Source organism: Microtus pennsylvanicus, chromosome 19, assembly GCF_037038515.1.
Source record: "Microtus pennsylvanicus isolate mMicPen1 chromosome 19, mMicPen1.hap1, whole genome shotgun sequence".
In the NCBI taxonomy this organism is placed as follows: Eukaryota; Metazoa; Chordata; class Mammalia; order Rodentia; family Cricetidae; genus Microtus; species Microtus pennsylvanicus.
The window spans coordinates 32,920,860-32,946,743 of record NC_134597.1 but is presented as its reverse complement, the minus strand read 5'-3'; the positions used below and the strand labels follow the sequence as shown (position 1 = coordinate 32,946,743).

Here is a 25,884-nt window from a genome sequence, read left to right as displayed (position 1 = left end):
GCTTCTGTGGCAGTCACCTCATGCAGGACCCTTCCGGCCTGAGCCCCGCCAGTCTGCCTGCTCATGTCCTTTCCCACACAGTGGTCCTTGGCGTGTAGAACAGTGATGTAAATGGCGGTAACCATGGGCACACACCTTCCCCACACACACGCACACACCTACCCCTCTTCTGTCAGCTGCCATGCCTTTAAGGAACACTCTCCTGAAAACCCCACTGCATGGATGTCTGGATGCAGGGGACTTGCCCGACTGAGAGCCCCAGTAGGCACCGAGGCACGATGGTCTTGGTGCCAGCACATGGCTGTGCACGTGATAGCACTTGCTTGGGGTTCCAGGAACAAGGGCATCAAGTCATGAGTTAATCACCGAGCCGTCAGAAGTGCCAGATGCTTGCCATTTCCAGCCTGGAGGCTTTGGACTCAGACTCCCACTGAGAACTCATTATTAGGAGATAGTTAAAAATCACTGTTGAAAACGGAGCTAATTCAGAAAGATAGAAAGAAAAAAAATCACCCGTGATCTCCTCAGCTAGCACGTTGATGTTTTGGTTTCTAGTCTTAACTCATACTGTATTTCCTCTCTTTATACTGCAGCCGTTACGGTGGTTTTGTGTCACGAGCCATGTGCAGCCTTGTAAGAACATTATTTTAAAACATATTTAATACAAATTCCGAAGCATCTTTCTTGAAGTTCTCTAGTTCCCCCAGTATGTAGGGACTCTGTTTAATTGATCTTTCTCTGTTGGAAATGTATCTTGCTCCTGCTATTTCTTATGTAAGTGTGTTTTATTTGGTTCATTCTTGTTTTACTGGTTCATTCTGGCCCTCCTTCTTTTGTTCTGAGATAGGATCTTCTATATAGCCTCAGCTTGATCCTGTTTATTTGGATTTTTGATAATTTTGTTGTTTGGTTTTGTTTTATTTGCTTTGGTTTGGGTTTTTTTGGTTTGTTTTTTTGGTGGTGGTGGTGATTTGCATGTATGTGCATGTGTGCATTTGTGCGTGTGTGCTTGCATAAACTTGTGCATGTTGAGCAAGGTCTCCCTATTTTGTCCTTGCTGACCTGGAACTCATTATGTAGACCAGGCTGGCCTCGAACTCACAGAGGTTCTCCTGCCTCTGCCTCTCAAGTGCTGGGATTAAAGGCGTGCACCACCATGCCCAGCCATTTTATAAGCTTTCAAATAATCGGCTTTATCTCACATTCCAACGGTCACCTTATTCAAGGTTGGCAGTCCACTTTTCAGACTAATATTCCATTAAGCCAGGTGTGGTTGCTCACACCTATAATCCTAGCACTTCTAACTGAGGCATAAACTGATCTTTGTGAGTTTAAAGTCTGCCTGAACTACATACTGAAACCCTGTCTCAAAAAATAAAAACAAGAGAAAAAAATAAAAACGAAACAAGGGTCTGAAGAGATTGCTCGGTGGCTAAGACCGCTTGCTACTCTTCAGTTCTTAGTGTCCACATCAGGTGGCTCACAACTGCTGTGACTCCAGATACATGGGATCCAGTGCCCTCTGGCCTCCAAGGGCACCGTCACAAACATAGTACACATAAACTCATCCAGGTGCATACACATATACATGAAAGTAAATAAATAATAAAAATAAAAACAAAGCAAAAAGCCATCTAGAAAATGAGAACAGATTCCTGTTGATTTGACACACAAAATAAACAAACTTGTTACTTCAGTTTTTTAGTTTATTTTGACATAGCCTCTCACGGAGTCAGGTCATCCGTGAACTCACCGCGTAGCTAAGCGGCTGAGCTTACATGTATGCGCGACCACATCTTCATGACAGTAAAGATAACCTCTAAATCAAACTTTAATTTACCCTCCTCCTCCCCGTTTGTACTGCCTGAGAGTCTATCCTGAGCACTGGAGACAGCGCTGGAGTCATGATCAGTTTCCTTCCTCGCTCTAAACTTGCTGTGTGACCAGGACGAGACACCATCACAGGGTCTGTTTCTTCTGTCTGAGATGAGAGAGTGGGCCTCATTATGTCCAGCTCCTTTCCAGTTCCACATTCGGTGACCCCACGGGACTCGTTGGTTTCACTGTGTAATGTGGTTGTGCTATCTGTAGTCCCTGTGAGTATTACCACACTTGGAGGTCAGAAGAGCCGCTATGCAGTGCTGTCTCCCAGATCCGTGCGCCCCTTGGAAGGGGTTGCCATGGAGACTTTTCCTTACAGGAGCATTGTATTCCAGAATATTAAACAGAATGTCTTTCTGAAGCATGTGATCTTCTGTCTGCTGATTGCATCCTTAGACTACAGTTGCTTTGTCTGGGGGAACAGCCCACAGGCGGCTTCAGACCCTTCCCCAGCAAGTCGCTGAGCAGGTAGTCATAGCCAGAGAAGGACACAGGGCCTTCACCTCTTGCTCCATTGTTGGGATTTAGGCTGTGACCTCTCCCACTGTTCCCTTGCAGTTAGAAAAGTCATTCAAGTTCATGAGGGAGGCTGAGGACCAGCTGAAGGCAATTCCCCAGTTCTGCTTTCCTGACGCCAAGGACTGGGCTCCCGTCCAGGAGTTTACCAGGTAAGAGCTTCTGACTCCCCTCTCACAACTAAGTTGGGAGGAGCAGAGGAGGACATAGATAGCAGAGCCCATAACTTAGGAGTTAAGCCATCCTGATGGGCACCAGCCTAGAAATTTCCCAGTGTGTTTTTAACGTTTCCCCGAGACAAGAGACACCTTCTTAGTGGGCATTTAGGAAGCGTCCCATAGTCTAGAGGGAGGCCTGTGTGTTTCAGAAGCCTCCTGAATAGAATCCTAATCTTGGAAAAGTCAGGGAAGCTACCCATTGTCCGTCCTCACCCACACGGGGCTCGGGAAGCGTTCCAGTGGCTCTTTAGCTGCTGCTCTGATGGGGTCTGTTCACATGTCTGCTTAGAGCATGCATGGTGTTAGCTGTCTGCAGTGGCCCAACTCAGTCGGCTCACACGCCGAGTTTTTGAGGGACACTTTGTCCTGTGAAGCTGGTCTGCAGTCTTGAAGGCAAGCCTGAAGGTAGCTGTGTAAGAACATCTCTGTGAGAGAACCGCACCATGGCCAGGCCTGAGAAAGGCTCAGTCCCGATGTTCCCTCCTGAGCCAGACCCTCGCCTTCCATCATCTCCCTTCTCTGCAGGCACAGTGGTGAATACCACTAGATCTACGCCTAGCATAGCTCGGGTGACGAAATTCTGGGACAGCTCAGGGTGAAAAACCTCTCAGCACATTTTCACTCTGCCTCCTTGACGTTTACTTGGGTGACCTGAGTTTCACAAGGACGGGCAATCAGAGCAAAGAACTGTGAGCAGGCTCTCCAGCCTTTCCCTTGCTCACTGCTGCTTCACTGCTCCTGTGGGGATGTGCCTTTGGCTGGGTCATGTGTTGTAACCTGTTTGTGTTTTCACAACCACAGTGAAACATTCTCGTTTGTCTTAACTGGAGAAGACGGCAGCAGAAGGTTCGGTTATTGCCGAAGATTGCTGGTTAGTACTCTGCCTTTCTCTCAGCCAGAGTTTCCTCGAGAGCCGACCCCTTGAGACTCAGGTTTTGCCTATGCTGCTGGAGTAGCAGGTGGTGGCAGGTTAACTAAGGAGTGAAAAAGATAGATAAGGCTAGACCTGGTAAAGTACACCTGCTGTAATCCCAGTGCCAAAGAAGTTAGCAGGAGGCTCTTGGGTTCAAGGCCAACTTGTTTCAAATCACACAGCTGCGCGCTCACACACACACACACATACACACACAGCACATACACACAGATTTGAAGATCACTAAGTTTTTTTAGTAGGTAGAGGTGATATATTTATTTCCATAAGCAAGAAAATACTTTCTTGCCTGACGTAGTGGCACATATCTTTGCATTTGACTTTTTTTAAAGAATATTTATTTATTTGTTTATTTATTATGTATACAATATTTTGTCTGTGTGTATGCCTGCAGGCCGGAAGAGGGCACCAGACCCCATTACAGATGGTTTTGAGCCACCATGTGGTTGCTGGGAATTGAACTCAGGACCTTTGGAAGAGCAGGCAATGCTCTTAACCTCTGAGCCATCTCTCCAGCCCCCATATCTTTGATCCTAACACTTGGGAAGCAAAGACAGGCAGCTCCTGTGAGTTCAAGACTAGCCTTAAACTCTAACAGAGAGAGTTCCAGGACAGTCAGGGCTGTTACACAGAGAAACCCTGTCTTGAAAAACCAAAAAGCAGAAAAAGAGAGAGAGGGAGAGGAAGGAAGAGAGAGAAAATGTTTGATTTCTTTTTTTCCCCATCAAATTAAAGACCTTTCTCTCCTTAAACCAATTTTCCTTCTTAATAAAACATTGCTAATCAGCCCCTGATTACTGAGTGAGAACATTCAGAATAGTTGCTAAGAAGAGCACAGGGCTAAGAAGGTTCAGGACTGGAGAGAACTAAAGAGATGATTCAGCGGTTAAGAGCCCTATATTCTTCTGAAGGACCTGGGTTCAATTCCCAGCACCCACATGGCCGCTCACAGCTGCCTGTAGTTCCAGTTCCAGCAGATCTGGCACCCTCAACACAAACATTCATTCCACAAAACCCCAATGAACATAATAAATCTTTCTTAAAAAGAAGTCAGAAACTGAGACTGGAGAGCTGCCTTGGGGGCTTAGAGCATTGTTGCTTTTGCAAAGAACCTGGGTTTAGTTTTCAGCACCTGGCAGCTCACAGCCATCCATAAGTCCAGCTCCAGGGTATCCAGTTGGCTCTTCTGACCGTCAAGGACACCAGGCATAGGAATGTGCTTAAAAGGGGTAGGGATGTAGGTCAGCAGTGGCCCTGGTTTCTATCTCTGGCCATTGCAAGAAAGGGGAGGGTGGGGGCTGCTAACGCGCAACACAATAGATGTTTGATATTCACTGACTTGGTGGATCACGAGTGTGGGTAACAACTGAAGAGGCTAAAAGGAGTGACGTCTGTGTTGCCGTAGTTGCTTTAAGGTTTTGAGATCGACTGGTCCTTTTCCCTTGAAAAGCTGTCTAAAGTGAGTTCCCAGAGAGGATCATGGTTTTAATAAATGTTCATTCTCAAACAGCGGGGGGTGGGGGGACTCCAGTGAAGCAGTGGGTGAACAAGCCTCCGACCTCACAGTCCAAGACTACATCAGCACCGTGCGTATCGCACCCTTGACCTTGGGAACTTCCAAAGAGTAAAACTAGGCGTGGCAAGATGGCTCAGGAGGTAAAGGCACTTGCAGACAAACCTCATGTCCTGAGTTTGAGCCCTGGAACCCACAGGGACTGGAGAGCTGGCTTGGGGGCGCGGAGTGCTTGTTGTTTTTGCAAAGGACCTGGATTTAGCTCCCAGAATGCACCCGGCAGCTCACAGCCATCGTAACTCCAGCTCCAAGGTGTCTGACTTGCTCTTAGAAAAGAGAACTGACCTACAAGTTGGTCTCTGACCTCACATGTGTGCCACTACTTGTATGTGCATGCCCACACAAATAAATAAATAAATGCAATAAGTATTTTTAAAGCAAAAATGCACGTTCTAACAGACTTCTGACCAGTAAGATCGGGTGATGGTGAGTACCTGCCTCACATGAGAGCCCCGGGGCTTCCTTCTTTCCCCGACACTGACACTCATGATGCCTTTACGTTTCTCTCCCAAAAAGCCTGGAGGCAAAGGGAAGAGGCTTCCTGAAGTTTATTGCATTGTGAGCCGTCTGGGATGTTTCAGCCTCTTTTCAAAGGTGAGAACTTGCCCAGAGAGAGGGTGGGAGAACAGCACTGGCCCCAGAGGGACCCGGAAACAGCACTTTTAGTCTTTTTCTGACTCTTTTCCTCACCATTTCTTCGCTCTCTGCCCACTTCTCAACAGTTTCTCTCATTGGTTCAAGAAATAAGTTAGTGAAGGGAATGACCATGGTGGCTCACTCCTATAATCCTAGCTCTGGAGAGGCTGAGGCAGGAGGATTGCTAGTTCAAGGCCATCCTGGAGTAAAGAGAGAGACCCTGTCAAGAAAGATGATTTTAAGAGCTGTGTCCTGAAGGAGAGACATAGAAAAAAACAGACAAAGGAAGGATGGAAGGGTGGGTGGGTCAGAGTTGTAGCTCAGTTCCTATTATACTCAAAGCCCTTCGCTCTATCCCCAAGCCCAGGAATAAAAAATGTACCTATATTAGTCCAGTAAGTCACATATCAGAGGAGCAAGAGGAGACTATGGTTTCCCCTGTGAATGAGTAGTAGGAACTACAAAGTCACGTGGTAAAGGGACACAGAGAAGTATTGGGACCAGTTTGTATGGAGTCAGGAGTCAACAGCTCCTCATGAGTTCCCACCCCTCCCTCCCCTGAATTCTTGAGTCCCAGCGGCAGGCCCACTGCAACCACCTGACTGCAGAAGAGCTGAGCCGCCTCTCTGACTCTCGTAGATCTTGGATGAGGTGGAAAAGAGAAGAGGCATTTCCCCTGCTCTGGTGCAGCCCCTCATGAGGAGCGTCATGGAAGCCCCTTTCCCAGCCCTGGGCAAAACCATCGTTGTCAAGAACTTCCTGCCAGGCTCGGGAACTGAGGTGAGCCGTCAGACTCGATTCCTCTGTCGGGAGAACAGGTGGCCCAGCCAGTCAAGTCCCTGTGGCTGGAACGGCTAAGTCTTTCAGCAGGCCATCCAACTCGGTGGTTTCCTCGAGCCCTGCTCGTAAACCCCACCCTCAGTTCCATCTATGCAGACCAGGCTTGGCTTCAGGGAACAGCCCACAGAGCCATGCTGCACAGCGTGTGGTTTTTTGAGACATGCACTGTGTTTCCATGGCTTCTTTTCAAAGCCTGTAGTCGATCATCAGTTCACTGGCTCTCTTCACATTTGAGTCTGCATTGCTAAGTTTATAACTTGAACTGTTCCTTTCATTGAAGACCATCTTGGGTGCTACTTAATATTTACCCTAGGCTTCAAAGCCTGTCATTTACTTGGTCAGACCCTATAAACATCAGAACACTGGTCCTTGGCTCTCTGCTGTAAACCAGTTGCTTCTAGACACAGAAGAGATGAGGGTGCATCGGGAATATACCAGATCAACCCAGTTTTTCAGCACTGAGCTGAACCACACCCATACAGGTGTAGTAGCTTGGCTGTGGGGTTGTAGCTGGAGGTTAGGAGTGAGGGAGCCCCGGCATGTGGAGAGTATTCAGTGGGTGCTGTAGCAGGAGGACCTAGTGTTAACTGACGTCACTGTACGGAAGTCAGCTCTTCACAGAGAAACTTAGAGACTCACACATGCAACATGCGATAGATAAATCCAGGGTCGTGTGAGCAAGTGAGGATCAAGACGATAAACGCAGCAGCTAGAACCTAGGAAAACACACAGAAGTGGTTGGCATATGTGCAGGGTGGTGCACACCTGTGACCCCAGCCTCAGAAGGTAGAGGCAGGAGAGTCAAGAGTTCAAGGCCATAGAGCTGGAATGGGGCTCAGTGGTTAAGAGTGGTGATTGAGCCCTGTGGTGGTGGTGGCGCACACCTTTAATCCCAGCACTCAGGAGGCAGAGGCAGGTGGATCTCTGAGTTTGAGGCCAATGTGGTCTACAGAGTAAGTTCTAAGACAGTTACATGGAGAAACTCTGTCTCGGGGAAACAAACAAACAAAAAAAAAAAAGAATGCTGGTTGTTCTGCCAGAGGACCCAGGATCAATTCCCAGCACCCACATGGTGACTCATAACCATCCTCTAGTTCCAGAGGACCTAATGGCCTCTGTGGGTACTTCATTGTCTGTACACAGCACATTCATGCAGACAAAAACACCAACACACATAAAATATTTTTTTTCCTTAAAAGCACTTACTGATCAAGTCAATGACTTGAGTTTGATCTCTGGAACCCGTGGTGGGAGAGGAGAACTGACTTGTGAAGAACATCCTCTGACCTCCACCTGCATGTGTGCCTTGGCACATATGCAACTGCCCTCATACACACATCATGTACAGACACTTACATACATATGTGCATACATACACAAATAAATAAATAAATAGTTGAGGGCTAGCCCAAGCTACATAGAAAATTTGAAGCCAGTCTGAGCTACATGCGTAGGCTTGGGATTTTCTTCCAGCAGTAACAGGCCTTCAGAAGACAGGATTTTCTCCCAGGACCATCCAAGGGGCATACAAATGTGCTCTTCCAGGAGGAGCCTCCTTCAATGGCCAGGGACCACGTCCATCCATTTCCCTTGTCTCCAGGAGACCTGCTGTGTAACCAATCCTACTTTCATAGCTGCTACCATTCCCTGGCAGGTGATTGAGCTGTGTCGGCCCCTGGACTCCCGGCTGGAGCACGTGGATTTTGAGTCTCTGTTCTCCTCCCTCAGCGTCCGGCACCTCATCAGTGTTTTTGCCTCCCTGCTCCTGGAAAGGAGGGTCATCTTCATTGCGGACAAACTCAGGTACCAACCTCTGCTGGTTCTAAAAATATGTGTAAATGGTGCCCGGTCTGAGACTCTCATGATGTAGAGATTGAGTTCCTGGGGAACAAAGATGACCTGGAGGCCTTCACACTCATGGTGTAAAGGGAGGTAGGACTGCATGCTGCAGATGCCTCTCTGGTGTTTACCTGCTTTCCGTGTGGTGCACTGGGAACTAGGCACTTGTATGTGTGGGAAACGGAGGTGAGAGCTTTGTGACCCTGCCCTCTCAAGTCTCGTTCCAATGGGGGACCAAGAAGTAAGCAGTCTACGTGCATGGCACCATGTGGGAAGGGCTTGTTAGGGGCAGTGAGTTCATATGGCAAAGGGTGGCACAGATTCTGACCTAGTGTTAAGACCAAGAACATATTGCAGGCAGCAGGAGCTGGCCGTGTGAGGTGAGGAATCGGGAGGAGCCATAAGGCAGCTCACTGCCTGGAGTGGAGAACAGGGTTGGTCAGGAAGAGATGAGCAGGCAGGGAGGACAAGGGACAGCTCAGAGAAATACCACAAGACTAGGGGAAAGAGATACCCAAGGCATCTTTTCCCTGTTTGTTATTATTGTTAATAAACCAAACCATACAAATAACACACACCTTACCCAAGGCAGCCCTTCCCTGTTTGTTATTAAACCAAACCATACAAATAACACATACACATGCACACATGTGCACGCATACACACACACACACACACACACACACACACACACACGCACGCACGCACGCCTTACCCAATGCCTTGTTTGTTATTAAACCAAGCCATACAGATAACACATACACACCTTACCCAGGGCATTTCCGCCCTGTTTGTTATTTAAGCAAACCATACAGATAACACACACATACACAAACACATACACACATGCCTAGCCCATTCGTAGCCCAGTGACACATTCTCTAAATCAAAAAGACCACATCACAAATCGAAGAAGATCCAGAAGTAAATAAGAATTTGGTTATTTAATCCAGCACTCAGGAGGCAGAAACAGATGGAGCTCTGTGATTTTGAAGCCAGTCTGGTCTACAGAGTGAGTTCCAGGACAGGCTCCAGAACCACAGAGAAACCCTGTATTGGGGGGGGGGGGGGGTGGAGGCTTCTAGCAAAGGAAAAATTTATCAATCCAGGCCTTTAATCCCAGCCCTCTGGAGACAGAGGCAGGTGGATCTCCGTGAGTTCAGGAGCAGCAGTATGGACCACACAGTAAGACCTTATTTAAAAAACCAAACCACTGAGTTGAGCTCAGCAGATAAAGGAGTCTGCCACCAAGCTAGACAGCATGAGTTCAATCTCCAGGACCCACATAGTCTAGGAGAGAACCTGCTCCTGCAGGTCGTTCTCTGAGTTTGGGGAATGTGTACGCTCATGCTCACACACACAATCGATGTATGTAAAAAGCATTCTGCCAAAGCATCGGCTTTCTTCAAAACGAGAGAATGGGAGCATATGTGGTTGCTGCCATTCCAGAAAGGGCTACGATTGGGGCCACCAACTGGCTGAAGTAGCGGAGGCCCCTGAGGAGAGAAGCTCCTCTGGGAAGAAGAAATGCCAGGAACCAACAAGAAAAGCATCAGTGTCTGTGGTTTGAAGAGGAAATGCAACTCTGAGCTGTGGAGAACAAAAGTGGGGGGAGAAAGGGGACAGAAGAATGAAAAAGACATGTTTCAACATGGGCCTCATGGGCGGGGGAGCGTAGCATCCCGCCCTGTCCTCCACCATAACCATCTGGTCACCTTGATGGAGCTCCTCTTTGGACTGTTGCCGCTTGGCTATTCCCTGACTGCCCCCATCTCACATCTGAGCTCTCGTTCACTTTTAAATGTCACCATTATTGTGTTCCCTGGGCACTTCTGTCAGCTCAGGAAGCAGGCCCAGTCTTCAGCCTACAGCTGGTGCTGAGAGCTGGCAGTTCTCCAAGCTCCTGGGCACTGGGGAATTCAGACACAGAGTTCTCAATGTTGGGGCCCAGGAAGCTAGGGATGAGTAATAACCCTTTAGTGACCAGGATCAGGTTTCATCGGCTCTATGGTAACTGTCTCCATGTTCTGGAAGGCCCACTCCCCACTCCCTAACAGCCCCCATTCCCTTGATTCTTTTTTTTTTTTTTTTTTTTTTTTTTTTTTTTTTTTTTGGTTTTTCGAGACAGGGTTTCTCTGTGGCTTTGGAGCCTGTCCTGGAACTAGCTCTGTAGACCAGGCTGGTCTCGAACTCACAGAGATCCGCCTACCTCTGCCTCCCGAGTGCTGGGATTAAAGGCGTGCGCCACCATCGCCCGGCCATTCCCTTGATTCTTAAGGCTTGGATTTGGGGGAGAAAAGAAAGGGTGTATTTCAGAAAGGTCTTGCCAAGAAGTGGGGACCAACTAAATAAACCCAGAACCCTCCAGGAGTGGAGTTGGGGAACTCCCTAGGGAACTTCCTTCTAGCATGAAGATGTTAGACCAAGGGAGGCCAGGCTGGAGAAAATGCCTAAGATCACGAGTGTGGCTGGAGCTGAGCAGGCCGAGCAAGCATCAAGTATAAATTTTCTGGTCAGAGTACAGCGAAGGGAAAGGTAGAAGAGACGGGGAGAAGATGTCTGCCTAGACAGCATGGTGTCCAAGTGTGAGGAAAGCAAAGTGTCCAGGAAGGAGAGCCACCTCCTGTCTCTCCCTGGACAGATTTCTGAGGGGACAGAGTGGACACTGGCCAGCCCCCTTAAATGGATCCCCTCCTGAGTGGACTCTGGGCCTCAGCTACTTCCCTACGAGGGCCGCTGGAGTTTTTCTCCTCACCTCACCTTCCATGGGGTTCATTCTCAGCTGCATAAGGCATTTGAGGCCAACCTGGGCTAGATAACAGCCTGTTTCAAAAACAGTAAAGAAAAAGAGAACAATGAACACAGGCTGGAAAGATGGCTCAGGGGCTAAGAGCACTTGCTCTTCCAGAGGAAGACTGCCAGCTCCCACATGGAGGCTCACAACCCTCTGTCACTGCATGTGACCCCATCTTCTGGCCTCCACAGGATCAGGCACACATAGGATGCCCAGACATATATGCAGGGAAAATATCACATTAATTTTTAAATTTAACCTAGACGAGGTGACACATGCCTTTAGTTCTGCATACAGGAAGCAGAGGCTGGTGGATCTCTGACTTGGAGGTCAGCCTGGTCTACAGAGCAAGTTTTATGACAGCCAGGATTATACAGAGAAACCCTACTTTTAAAAATAAATAAGTAAATGAATATGAATTTTTTATTAAGAAAGAAAAAGAATTAGGCTGGGCGGTGGCACATGCCTTTAATCCCAGCACTCGGGAGGCAGAGGCAGGCAGATCTCTGAGTTTGAGGCCAGCCTGGTCTACAACAGCTAGTTCCAGGACGGCTAGGGCTGTTACACAGTGAAACCCTGTCCAGAAATAACTGGATGAATGAATGAATAAATAAATGAATAAATGGACAAATAAGTGACAAAGAATGCTGAGCACATCTGTAGGGACTGAGGAAGTGTGCAGCCTTCACCTGCCCACTGCCACATCACATAGGTGCTGGGTCACCTTACTGAAGGAAGCCAGGTGTAGAAGGGCTGCCTAACAACGGTGAAAATATTGAGGTAGCTAGGAGCTGCAGTGCACAGGAGGGACAGGTGGCAAGACAGACCCTGGGCCCTGTGTATCCACAGACGTGCAGAAAGTCTCCGTCAGGTAGGCCAGCCTGTGCGTGCTGCCTGTAATCCCAGTATGAAGCGGCCAAGGTGGAATGGTATTGAGTTTCAGGTTAGTCTTGTCAGCACAGCGCGAGCCTGTCTTGAAAAAGAATAAGATTCCTTCCTTTCTTTTGTGGCTGGAAAAGCTAAGTGTTTTTCTCCAGAACCTTTCTCAGTGGCCTTCCAACAGGGGCCCCCGTGGGTAGATGTAACCAGGAATCCTCCGGTTTCTCTCAGATCTGAAATGACCGGACTCCATGGGCCAGAAACGTCCAAGCCTCCAGGCTCTCTGATTCATAGGCCTGGTGGAAGGATCTGTTCCTTTTGTTTGATTTATGGGGTAGTAGTCATGGGGAACTGAAGGTTCTCTGTCCAGGCCTTAACCAGCAAGGGCCTGGGGAGTGGGCTGCAAGTGTCTAGAGCTGAGATTCCGAGAAGAAAGTCATTAGCATCCCAGCTGCTGCCTTCATCTGACGCTCACTGGGCTCGCAGTCCTGCTCGGCTGAGAGTGGACGGAAGCCGCTCCTTGTTCTCCTCCTCCTGTGTCCCAGTCTCAGTGAGGCCACAGCAGAGCATGAGAACAGGATGCGTGGAAACCGAGGGCGTGGCCCTGTGACGTCCCTGGTGGGCCTTAGCTGCCCTCGGCCCCCTCCCCGCCCACGGTGCATTTCGTTGTCTCTGCTGTGGAGTCTGAGCCCTGCAAGAGAAACTTGTTGGGAGTCGATGGCAGACGCTCTCAGTTACAGAAGGGTTTTAAGTTGAGCCAAAAACCTATCAGATTTAAAATAACATTTTTGCTCTGTTTCATCTTTAGGGTGGACATTGAGTGTTTCTAAAGGCTCTGCCAATCTCAAGCTGGACAGATGGGAAGCAAAGAATGCTGTTGTGATGGCTTGTTCTGTTGCCATAACAACCCAGATAAATATTTCCCTATGCCCATCTTCATTTCCTTTAGGATAAACATTTTGTTTTTTATTTACTAACTTCAACTCTTAAAAAGCTTCAGCCAAACCTGTAGTCCAGGATGGGCTATAGCCAGGGTTGTACATAAGCAAGTTTGTATGAAAGTTTCGGGTGACGGAGTGTTTAATATTCAGTGGTCTATCTTTCTTTACTACAAAAAATCTCGAGCTGAGGGTTCATCTCGTAGCTAAGGAGGAGGAGGAGGAGGTTTGCAAATCTTGGGTTTTTCACATGGATAACTACACAAATTCACGTGTAGCTGTATGTATCCATTCTTTCATTTATTCTGCTTGGTTCATTTTTATTGTCTCCATGAGCTTCAGTGAGATCCATCAGCTTCTAGAGCCATCGACGCTCAACAGTGTCTGCCCTAGGCCTGTCTGCAGGCAGTGGCGGTGTCTGCTGCCTTTGTGCTCTAGCACCCAAAACACTACGCTTTGAGGATCCAGCAGGCTCTCGGGGTGGCTGACAAGAGTCTAAAATAAATACATCTAATGTAGCAAAAATCTATGGAAGGAAAGTATTAATAGCATGATAGTACATTGTAAAGTCATGGTGAGGAAAACAGCACACTGGTAGAGTACTTTTACCCAGCACTTGGGAAAGCCCAGCTTCACTCCCCAGCACTGAAAAGCAATTATAAAATGTTTGCTGGAGATGTAGCTTAGTTGGTAGGGTGCTGACCTAGCATGCTCCAAACCCTGGGTTCCAATCCCCAGCTCCTAATAAAACCAGGCGTGGTGGTCCAACACTAGGGAGCAGGAGGGTGAGAAATTCAGTACATAATTCAAGGCTACCTGGGTCTCAGCAGGGGAAGGGTGCATTCTGACTAAATATGAACGCCCTTGTTTGTAATGTGAACAGGAAGATGGCCTTTGGAGCACAATTTAAAGGCTAACAAAACCATACATAAATGCTGTTGTCCTCTAACCCGTCTCTGAGGGTGCTTGGCTGGGACATGGTCCAGCTCTTTCGCCTCTGTCCAGCCTTCCCCTTCGGGACTTCCTTAAACAGACGAGACCTGCAGATTATCGGGGTTATCGCATAGTTCCTCCAAGTGAGACACCGTCATTCTTCCATCCAGGCCTGCTAACAAGCCTTCCTGTGACATCCTTGATTCATTTTGTGACCTCAGGATAAAGTTCCCATTTCTAGCCCATGGATGTGCCATCTTGTACAGATTCAGAGTTTGTGGGTGCTAAAGCTGGGGGCGGGGGGGATACTGCGGCTCTTCCAGGCTGGCTCACACCTTCCATGGGGAAGAATGTGAGGCCTGGGATGGTGAAGGACTCCTCCTAAAGTCACACAGAAAACAGCCAGCCCTCTTTAAAAAAAAATACTTATTATGCATACAATGTTCCTCCTGCACGTATACTTCCATGCCAGAAGAGGGCACCAGATCTCATGACAAATGGTTGTGAGCCACTACATGGTTGCTGAGAATTGAACTCAGGACCTCTGGAAGAGCTGCCAGTGCTCTTGGGCTCTGAACCATCTCTCCAGCCCTTAATAAATTCCTTTTTTTTTTCCCCGAGACAGGGTTTCTCTGTAGCTTTGGAGCCTGTCCTGGAACTAGCTCTGTAGACCAGGCTGGCCTCGAACTCACAGAGATCCACCTGTCTCTGCTTGGCGAGGACACGCTCCCTGGGAGGTCTCATCACATGCAGGACAACCTGAGTTTTGCCCTCCATTCCTGTTTTTGGAAGAGCTGTGCATCAGGGGAGAGACCCTGTCCTGGAGGCCGGAGGGTACCGCCTGAGCCATAATCTGAGCGATTCCTGAGTGTCTTAATCCAGGAACCCAAGCACCCAGAGCTGAAACATCTTCTCCAGATGTTCGTACTCACAGACACATCCTGATGTTCCAGAACAATCCTTCAGTCCTTAGGATCCTGACCCCTCTCACCTGCGTCCAGCACTAAGCCTTCTGGCCCAGCCTCCTTCCCGCTGTGGCATTCTCTTCCCACCCCTACACTGCACAATCAGTCACAGCTGTGGGAGCTTGATGGCGCCTCACCCCCAGAGTAATGGGAGCCAGCTGTGAGAGGGTTCTCCCTGGCCGTCTTCACAGATGCTGCCTCTTCGTTAACAGCCAGTGCTCCCTGAGGCGCTCTGGCTCTGCCCAGCCTTACTCCAAGAATCACTCTTAGCCTCTGTTTTCCCTCTTCCTTGCAGCACCCACCCTCCGCCCAACCCATGCACCCGAGATTCCATCAGCACTTCCTGCAGTAACTGGGAAAGACATACAAGCTATGCTCAGAGCCACTTACGCTCGAGAAAGAGTGGCCACTACCGCTGTATTCAGAGAATCCAACATTTTTTGTTTTTCTGAGATAGGGTTTCTCTGTAGTTTTGGAACCTGTCCTGGAACTCCCTCTGTAGATCAGGTTGGCTTCAAACTCACAGAGATCCGCCTGCCTCTGCCTCCCGAGTGCTGGGATTAAAGGTATGCGCCTCCACTGCCCAGCTCCAGCCTTTCCTTTCCATGGGGCCTAGAACAGAGGAGCAGAAAGGAGGGGGTCTCCGGCAGCTGCCTGCTGTCTGCCCGCGCACTCTGTGCTACTTCCCTCCTGTCCAGCAGTCTGGGTGTTGATGGTAACCAGGTGTGGCAGTGTTTGGTCCTCAGCTGTGGCTCTTGTAGCAGAAGTAGTCGGAGTACATACCTCTAATCTGTGCGTTCAGCTCAGTCCAGCACTGAGAGGTAGAGCCGTGCAGATCAGGAGCTCAAAGTCATCCACAGCGACATAGTAAATATGAGCTGAGCCGGTCTAGGGCCCTTAAAACCCTTTCTTTTTAAAAAGAAAAAAAAGTAAGGCCCTAGGTTCAGTCCCCTGTACTGGTATGATATGGGATGTCCTTCTGTATGTGTATTGCTTTTATTAATGAATAAAGCTTTTTTGGCCAGTGGCTTAGCAGAGTAGAGTCAGGTGGGAAATCCAAACACACACACACACACACACACACACACACACAGAGAGAGAGAGAGAGAGAGAGAGAGAGAGAGAGAGAGAGAGAGAGAGAAGGTGGAGTCAAGGAGACCATGTGTCTGCCGAAGGAGAAAGATGCCAGAACCTTACCCAGTAAGCCACAACCTTGTGGCAATACACAGATTAATAGAAATGGGTTAATTTAAGATATAAGGGCAAGCAAGCTAGGAACATGCCTGAGCCATTGACCAAACAGTGTTGTAATTAATATGGTTTCTGTGTGATTATTCGGGTCTAGGTGGCCGGGAACTGTAAGCAGTTTCTGTGTGCACTGGCAGGTTAAAAAGGAAATCATTACCTTGAGATCGCTTTGACGAGTGAGGGCTGTGGATGTCGTTTGGTTGCTGGAGTTCTTGCCTACAAGGCCTTGAACCTCATTGATCCCTAGCACCTCATAACTGGGGCATGGGGTGTACACACACCTGTAATCCCAGCACTCAGAGGGTAGCAGGTCAGGGTCATGCTGGGTGGTTATAGAGAGAGTTCAAGGATACCTCGGACTGCATGAGACAGTTCCTTCGTATAAAAAGACTTAATTTGTTGGTCGTTTCTGCAGTGCTGGCCTTAGAACCTATGACCTCATATGTAAAAGTTCTTTCATAATAGTTACCCAGGGCTTGTCAGTCCCTGTGGCTGTTCTAATGGCTTTAATTCTCTAATATGACTACCTCCAGTTCACCCATTTTCCTGAAAAAGACACAGCTTTGTTCTATATGACTGAAAAAAAACACTAAAGAGCTGAAGAGTCGTAATTTCAGTGGTTAGGGGCTCATTGGGTCTTCCAGAGAACCCAGGTTCAGTCCCCATGGTGGCTCACAGCCGTCCATAACTCCAGTTCCATGTGACTCCATAAATAAAATTTAAAGTCTAAAAAAAGAAAAGATGTTTAGACCTCCATTGTATACATACCACACTCTCCTTGTCTGTTCCTCTGCTTCTGGGCACTGAGGTTAGTTCTGTAACCTAGCTTTTGTGAATAGGGCTCAGTAGACATCAAAGATCTCTGTGAAGTGTTGGTTTGGAATCCTTGAGGTAAATGCAGGGAGTGGTTGTACGGTGGAACAATTGTTAGCTTTTTGAGAAACCTCATGTTGACTTCTAGACTAGCAGGCGACCCATCTACCAGCAATGTGAAAATGGTTCCCTTTGTCCAGATTCTTACAGCATTTGTTATTTGGGCTTTTTGTTTGTTCTGTTTTGTTTTTTGAGACACAGGTTATTTTGAGACATGGTGTTCTCTCATGTGTTCCTGGCTGTCTTGGAACTCACTATGAAGACCAAGGCTGGCCTCGAACCCACAGAGATCCATTCTTACTCCTGAGTGCTGAGATTAAAGATGTGTGCCACTACCCCTGGCTGTTATTCGGGTTTTTTTTTTTAACAGTTTTTGTTGAGGGGTAACGTCTTAAAAATCTTTTATTAAAAGTATCTAGGGGCTGGAGAGATGGCTCAGTGGTTAAGAGCACTGCCTGCTCTTCCAAAGGTCCTGAGTTCAATTCCCAGCAACCACATGGTGGCTCACAACCATCTGTAATGAGGTCTGGTGTCCTCTTCTGGCCTGCAGACATACACACAGACAGAATATTGTATACATAATAAATAAATAAATCTTTAAAAAATTTTTGTTGATTATTTTATGGGTGTATTAAAGAGCATGTGCAGAGAAAAACTCTCAGGGACCTGTTGTCTCCCTTCACTGTGGGTTCTGGAACCACACACGGGTTTTGCTGTTTTTTCCTTATGGCTGCCATTCTGACTGGGGTAAGAGGTAAACTCAGTGTTTCTCTTGATGGTTAGTGAAACTGAACATTTTCTATAGGCGTGTTGGCCATTTGTTTGTTCATCTGAGAACTGTCTGTTCTAACCAGTGCTTCGCTGGGATGAATCCCAACCCTCCTCTCCACCCTCACCCGCCCTGAACCGGCCTGTCTCTGTCTGTCCCCTGCAGCACGCTGTCCAAGTGCTGCCATGCCATGGTGGCGCTCATCTACCCCTTCAGCTGGCAGCACACCTACATCCCGGTGCTGCCACCCGCCATGGTTGACATAGTGTGCTCACCCACGCCCTTCCTCATCGGGCTGCTCTCCAGCTCACTGCCGCTGCTCAGGGAGCTGCCGCTGGAAGAGGTGAGCCCCATGGGATCCCTGCACCCTCCGTCCCCAGGGCACACAGAGAGGAGGGGAGTGCTGGCCACACACACACACACACCCATGTGCAACAATAAGGGGGGGATGGGAGGCCACAGGGCCAGCCAGGGAAGTAGCTCTGTGGTAGAGTACCTGTCTACCATGCAGGAGCTGCTAGGTCCAACCCCCAGTACAAGAAACAATTCTATTTAATGAAGGCTAGAATTAAAGAAAGGAAAAATACATTCACAAAGCTGGGTGTGGGTGTCACACCCCTGCGCCCCAGCACCCGCCAGGCAAGGCCAGAGGATCTCAAGTTTGAGGTCAGCCTGGGCTATGTAACAAGACACTGAAATAAACCCACCAATGATTGTAATATCACTCAGGATTCTTATAGACCAGTGTGCAGGGCAGGAAGTGCTTTGTGGCACCTTTGCAGTATTCAGTCCCCTTCCTCTAGTTTGTGAACTGCCCTGTGTACAGGGGACCCCAGCAGTCAGAAACAGACACCAAATTCAGCTCTGAGCTTGGTAAGAATTGCCAGTCCATCTGCTCCGTTATCTCAGGGCTGGGGATGCTCATTCTTTCATTCTGTGAAGACAAGAAGCTTGTGAGGGTCTCTCAGCGTGGCAGAGCCTGTTTCCAGCCGTGTCCAGGCCATCCCCCCACACACACTGTCTTTCCTCTGTTTCCAGCCCTGTCTTTTCTTGGCCACCTCATGGTCTGCATAAGGGTCCTCTCTCAGGCAGCACATACGCATGCCCTTAAGCTTTTCGTACACAGGCATCTTGCTCATGCCACCCTTGTCCTGGCTCCACATCTTAGCCCACACTGAGGAGAGACGTGCTCCCTCCCCAAAACTATGGCTAACAAGGGCACACAGCCTGCAGCCTGACAGTGTCCCCCAGACCACACTCCTCTGCTAGTGTCTTCTCTTATCCCTCTGGAGAACCGTCAGGTGCAGGGAAGAGCTCGGGGATGAAATGGTGAACCCCCAGCGTGGAGTAGGGCTGAGTTAAGTAGAACTGCAGAAAGTAGGGACCTCTGGCATCTTTTGTCACACACACACACACACACACACACACACCCAGTAACCCATGAACAGACAAACAGAAAGAAACAGAGAAACCCTCCTGTAGTGAGAACGGGGCTGAGAATCCAGCTGCTGACACCATCCTTCAGTACAGTATGGACACTGCTCAGTCCCTGTCAGAGCACACAGACACAAGCATTCACCCGACCTCCAGCTGCTTCAGTACCGAGGAGGAAGATAACTCCAGACAATTCTCATGGCCTTTCCTCTGCCCTGCAGGTCCTTGTGGTCGATCTCATCAATGACCGGTTCCTCAGACAGGTGAGTAGAACACCAGCTCGGCGGCTTCCCCTGTGCCTTCGCGCCTTCCAGAGGGTTCGACCCTAGCTCCGAAAGGCTCTTTAGCAAGCCTGGACTTGCCAGCTCAGCTGGACAGTGGGGCCACCCCAGGCCAAGTCCAGCCAAGAATGAGGCTTTTGTAGAGGAAGGCTTTAGCAAAGACTGGTTTTCACCTGTACAGGCACAGAAAGGCTTTGACCAGTTAATGATGGAGCGCAGGCTGGAGAGATGGATTAGCAGTAAATAGTTTGTACTGCTTATATGAACTTGTGAAGAATTTGAGTTCGTTTTCCGGCACTCTTGTCAGGCAGCTCACAGCCACCTCTGACAACAGCTCCTCGGGCTCTGTGCTCACATGCACTGGCCCACGCATGCACATACACTTAAAAAATAAATCCCAGTTTTTATAAAAAGTACACAGGAGAGCTGATTCAGAGGTTAAGAGCACTTGCTGATCTTTCAGAGGACCAGAGATTAGTTCCCAGCAAAACATTCATACACATAAATCCCAGCACTCGGGAGGCAGAGGCAGGCGGATCTCTGTGAGTTCGAGACCAGCCTGGTCTACAGAGATAGTTCCAGGACAGGCTCCAAACCCACAGAGAAACCCTGTCTCGAAAAAAAAAATGGAATTATTTTCAGTGATTTATAAACATTCATATCGGTGCTGATGGTGGTGGTAGTGCTGGTGGTTTTGGTGGTGGTGCTGGTGGGTAGTGGCAATGAAGGTGGTAGTGGCTAAGGGCGGTGGGGAAGAGCTACCGAGAGCCCATGGAGCCCTAAGCACTTTCACAAGAGAACTGTATAAAGTGTAATGTCTAAGAAGTGGCCCATCTTATAAATGAAGGTTCAGAGCTCCTACGGCTTGTGAAAACTGGAGTGGAGATTTAGACCTCAAATCCCTGGTTCTAAGCATGTTCCTCCAATGAGAGCTAACGGTGGGTAAGATAGCTCAACAGGTAAAGGCTCCCAGGTAACGTTTAAGCCTCAGGGTGGAACAAGAGAACCACACATTCCTACACACATGCACACACACACAGTTTAAACTATGAGCTGAGCTGCCCGCCCAGAGGTGCGACTGGGACATGGCTAGCCAGGTGTAACTGTGCCCACCTGCATCGTCCTACAGATGGAGGACGAAGATTCCATTCTGCCCCGGAAGCTTCAGGTAGCCCTGGAACACATTCTGGAGCAGAGGAATGACCTGGCCTGTGACCAGGATGGAGGCCCACTGGACTGCGTGCATGGTAAATGCCAGGACTTTGAAACAGCTGGGTGGATGGGTGAGAAAGTAGGGGCATGAGGAGAGAAAGTGGGGTTCCACCGTTCGTCTGGATTCCATTCCAGACATAATTGTAGGAAATTTTTCCCACTTTCTCCATTTAGGTCCTAAAATACCTCAAGAGGGGAAAAGGCAGCTTTCGGTGCCCTTTCTCTTAGATGGTCACCGGTGGCTGCGGAGGGAGGAAGCTGCTGCTGTTGCCAGTAACTGACTGTCTTGGGCTCTGGCCCACCAACTTACTATTCCGGTCTTTGTACCCCATGCTCAGGCCCTGAGTTCAGCCCCTTGAATGAGGTGGTGTCTGAAGCCTTTGTCCGATTCTTCGTGGAGATTGTAGGCCACTATTCTTTGTTCCTGACATCAGGCGAGGAGAGGAGCCTACAGCGAGAGGCCTTCAGAAAAGCTGTCTCCTCCAAGAGCCTGCGCCGCTTCCTGGAGGTCTTCATGGAGACCCAGACTTTCCGTGGCTTCATCCAGGAGCGGGAACTACGCAGGCAGGATGCCAAAGGTCAGAACACCACAGACCCTGCTGGGGCAGTGAGGGTGCAGCTGTCTAGGCTCTAACTGACCGACGAGCACGGGTAAGGGTGTAGACAAGGATGTAGGCAGGGACGATGTTGTGGCCTCCACAGGAGCTCTGTCATCCGGCCACCTGAACAGTGACCCTGAGCTGTCTCTTCTTCTCCCACGGTTCCCCTGTCCCTCCTGCTTCTCTGCCGCCCTCTCCGCTCTTCCCAGCTGCCTTTCTTCCTGCTCCTATCTAGGGACTGTGGAGGGATAAAGATTCAGGAGGGTCTGTTCTGGACCAGCAGCCTTGGGCCAGCGCTGCAGAACCTGGCATCCTGCTTCCGTGACCATCCACGCCAGCCTTTCTTCTCCCTCTTACTTCTCTGAATTCTCTCTTACTTCTCCCTGTCCCCATTTGTGCAGGCTCCATCATGCTCCTAGGGAGAAAGGGAACAAGAAGCAAAGAATGACGGAGACATGTGTCCCAGCCACTTGGTCCCTTGTCTCGGCCATTCTGGGAATGTAAAGTTAGAAATGCTGGTAAAGGAGGTTTTGATGGGAGCTAAACCTGGGAAGGGAAGGCGCTTGCCTCTGGAGCATGGCTACACAGAGCCCAGAAGGTTCTAGAAGAGCAACTGGCCCCACCCCTGGGATTTCTCTGGTGTTATGAACTCAGCTGAGAGCCCATACTTCCGAAGCTGTTTACACGGGAGAGACAGGCAGCCACGCTTGAGGCTCTGACAAGGATTTCTACAGGACAAGATAAGTTTAATTACAGGGTATGAGGGGACTGGCCTCATCCGAGGTTCTCTTCAGGCAGGTTTACAGGTCACTAGGTCACTAACTGGTAGGAAAGGTAGCAGAAGGGGGTGGGCAGTGATGCACACCTGTAATCCCAGCACTTGGGAGAGAGGCAGAGGCTGGCAGATCCCTGTGAATTCGAGGCCAGCCCGGTCTACAGAATGAGTTCCAGGACAGCCAGGGCTACACAGAGAAACCCTGTCTGGGAAGAGGGGAGAAGGTAGCAGGAACAAAATGGGACCTCATGTGTGAGCAGGCTTTTGCAGCATTCCACAGACAGCTATTACACGGCAATTACACGTTAGTGAAATTCCTTATAAGCCTCAGGCCTGAAAGCATGTTTGTAGGCACAGCTGCCTCTCAGAAGCAAGGCCTCCCTTACCTGTTCTGGCGAGGAAGGGGTTTGTGAAGAAGCGCAAAGGATCTAAAATGTCCTGGTGTCTCTTGTCACCAGGTCTGTTTGAGGTCCGAGCCCAGGAATACCTCGAAACCTTGCCCAGCGGAGAACACAGCGGAGTCAATAAGTTCCTAAAGGGTCTGGGTAAGGCCTGAATCCCCATCCCCAGTCTCAATCTAAACCGTCTCTCCTGGACTCTTAGCTGCTGCAGACCCCAGAGCCACGAACCCTCAGTGATACAGGAAGCTGGCACTAGACTGACGGCCTCTCTTAACGTGACAACATTGTCGTCATTGCCACAGTCCCTCCACTCCTAAGCCTTTTGGGAACCCAATAGGAAGCAGGCCTGGGGCCAGACAGGGAATGATATAAGTGGAACTCCACCCGGCCTCCCAGAGCCCCTGAGTAGGAGGGTAAGACACCAGCATCAGAACTACAGTTTAATTAGCAAGGAGGCCCCTCTGAGAATAGTAGTGCATACCTGCGCCCCTGCACTGGGGAGGTGAAGGCACTGGCCACAGGAGCCTGAGAAGTGACTCCACACAGTTGTCCTGAGTCCTCCACGTGTGCACGACAATACTTTCCTGTGCCCTTCCCTTCCTCCCTCCCACAAGGCCTCTTGTTCCCGGCTGCTCAGCCCTGAAATAACACACAGAAACTATATTATTTACAATACTGTTTGGCCAATAGCTTAAGCATATTTCTGACTAACTCTTAAATCTTAATTTAACCCATCTCCATTAATCTGTGCATCACCATGAGGTTGTGGCCTACCAGCAAAGTTTCAGCACTTCTGTCTCTGGTGGCTCCATGGCTTCTCTCTGACTCCACCTCCTTTCTCCCAGGATTCAGCTTAGTTTTCCCTGCCTAACTAAGTTCTACCTTGCTATAGGCCAAGCCAGTTTCTTCATTCATTAACCAATAAAAGCAACACAAGACAGAAGGACCTCCCACACCATTTCCCCTTTTCTGTTTAAACAAAAAGGAAGGCTTTAACCTTAACATAGTAGAATTACATATAACAAAACAGGTATCAAACAAGAATTATAGTACATCTCTGTACATCTAGAAAACTAACATGACTACAAGCTTGACTATTATAGATAACTATTATAACCTATATTTCTTAATGAGCTGTACAAACACAATACCTTAATCAAGAGCAGAAATACATATACACAGGGGGCTGGAGAGATGGCTCAGCGGTTAAGAGCATTGCCTGCTCTTCCAGAGGTCCTGAGTTCAATTCCCAGCAACCACATGGTGGCTCACAACCATCTGTAATGAGGTCTGGTGCCCTCTTCTGGCCTTCAGGCATACACACATTGTATACATAATAAATAAATAATAAAAAAAAAGAAATACATATACACAATGTAAGAAAATTGACCTTGACTTTGTACCAATAAACCAAGATCCATACCAATGCAAAGTATTCATCTCTATATCATACTTTTTTTCCTTTTTAGGCAATAAAATGAAGTTTCTCCACAAGAAATAACCCTCATCTTGGCTCAAGGGAAGACCTCCTCCACAGGGACCACAGATCTCCAACAGAGGTCTGAGAGGCTGTGGGCTGAAGGCAGTCCCTAGCCCCAGCTCCTCCTAGAATGGGGCCTGTGAGCTGGGCCCGTGGCAGGTGCTCAGGACAGCCCTGGAAGGGACCTGCCAACATGCAGCTGTTGTTACTGTGGTCGGTTCTGGGATCTTTATATCTAGGTATTAAAAGAGAAGAAGAAGAAAGGCGTTTGGGTCTTCATTCTGTCTTGCCATGAGAAAACTCCCTCCTGCCCTACCTCATCTCTTCTGGGTCAGCTGTTGACAGCTGTGGAGCCAGGAGGAGGGAGGAGCTAGGTAGAGTGGCTGCCACCGCCCATTCAGGTTCTTGTGGTCTATGACGCCACCTGGTGGCAGAGACGGTGAGCTTCGCTGTTCTTGACTGGGGTTTTTTGCCCCTTAGAAGGAAGTCACGTGGACCTGTTCTTGCCCTAATGCCACACATAAAAAGAGGAAATCTTGTTCATTGTTAATAAAATATTCTTAGGGTCCTGAAATGGATATCCCCTGTGGCCTAACCGTGACACTTAGACCTCTGCTGTGAACCTGTTCCTCATAGCTGACAGACCTTTCAGGCTTCTGTAGTTGGTTCTCTTATTGAGAGGGAAGAGCTGGACAAGGTCACAGTCAGCTGACCTGTGTGGGACAGTGGGAGTCTGTGAGTCCTGTGTGCACACAGGAAGGTTCTCAGGCTGGCCTCGGACTACCACCCCAATACTGTGGACACCCAATGGATTGTATGAGAAAGTGACTTCTAGCCCACCCGGCCTGGAGTGGGGCGGGAGTAGTGGGAGGGGGTGTGGCTGAGGCATTGGGGGAAGCCTGAGTGAGAATGTGAGCATGGGGGCTCACACAAGCGCCTCGGTTTAGTTAATTTTAATGATAGCAATGCTCTGTGTATTTTTATACTGCCCCTAAGTGATCACTTTAGTATTTTGGAATATACAGTCTTTTCTAACTTATTTTCTATTATACCGTTTTACTTAAGAACTCCAAGTGAATGAATAAACAAATGTCTTTATCAACATTCCTAGTGAGTGTATAATATTCTATAATATTATGAATGTTTTTGTATTTGACTTAAGCATAAAAACAAAAATAAATTTGGGGAAATGTGCTAGACCACGTGTATGAGGAGACTTTTTTTCCAGCGTTCGTCACATTAAAGAGAAACACGCTGCCTGCGTAAAGAATCAAGAATCGGGCCAGCGAGGCAGCTCCTCAGGTAAAGGCGCTGCAGTCTGGCAGCCTGAAGTCAGACTCTACGAGCTACAGAAAGGTGGAAGGAGAGAACCCACCCCACCCCACAACGTTGTCCTTAGACCTCCACCTGTGCCGTGCCACAGGTGCCCCTAAGCACGCACACGTCACGTGTTAGTTCTTAATTCTTTAAAGGGTTGGTGAGTTGGCTTTTAACACATTCATAAAATAAGAAGGGCAACATGGCCTGGCCTGTTGAAACACTTGCCACCACCAGGCCTGACCAGCTGACTTCAGTCCCCCGTACACCCTGGTCCCACAAGGTGCCCTCTGACCTCCACATACGTCGTACCATGTGCTTAGGCACACACGCAAACACAAATGGAGTAAAACATTTACATAGAAATTAATGTGTATGTGACTATATTACATACATATTAAAATATACTCTTAGGAAGAACACATCCAGGTCATGAGGATACAGTCTCGTGCACAGATGACAACCGTTAGCTCTAGCCTGGTTAGTGTATTAGAACACGACTGCCTCTTCTGTTCAAATACCTTCCATCACAATTGCGTAAGTTTTAAAAAA

At 48.7% G+C, this 25,884-nt stretch overlaps 1 protein-coding gene across 10 annotated transcripts in view; it reads left to right on the top strand.

The window, feature by feature from the left end:
* Nucleotides 1-25,216, top strand: part of Dennd2a (DENN domain containing 2A) — a 99,443-nt gene extending 74,227 nt beyond the window's left edge. For all 10 annotated transcript variants that reach the window (XM_075953351.1, XM_075953349.1, XM_075953350.1 and 7 more), the window contains 11 exons: nt 2,440-2,549; nt 3,417-3,486; nt 5,636-5,713; nt 6,395-6,535; nt 8,250-8,398; nt 17,999-18,176; nt 19,489-19,530; nt 20,678-20,795; nt 21,099-21,338; nt 22,593-22,679; nt 24,005-25,216. In XM_075953351.1, the coding sequence (XP_075809466.1) occupies nt 2,440-2,549; nt 3,417-3,486; nt 5,636-5,713; nt 6,395-6,535; nt 8,250-8,398; nt 17,999-18,176; nt 19,489-19,530; nt 20,678-20,795; nt 21,099-21,338; nt 22,593-22,679; nt 24,005-24,036 (1,245 nt within the window). In that variant the 3' untranslated portion in view covers nt 24,037-25,216. The remainder of the gene's footprint in view (nt 1-2,439; nt 2,550-3,416; nt 3,487-5,635; nt 5,714-6,394; nt 6,536-8,249; nt 8,399-17,998; nt 18,177-19,488; nt 19,531-20,677; nt 20,796-21,098; nt 21,339-22,592; nt 22,680-24,004) is intronic.
* Nucleotides 25,217-25,884: the final 668 nt, after the last annotated feature.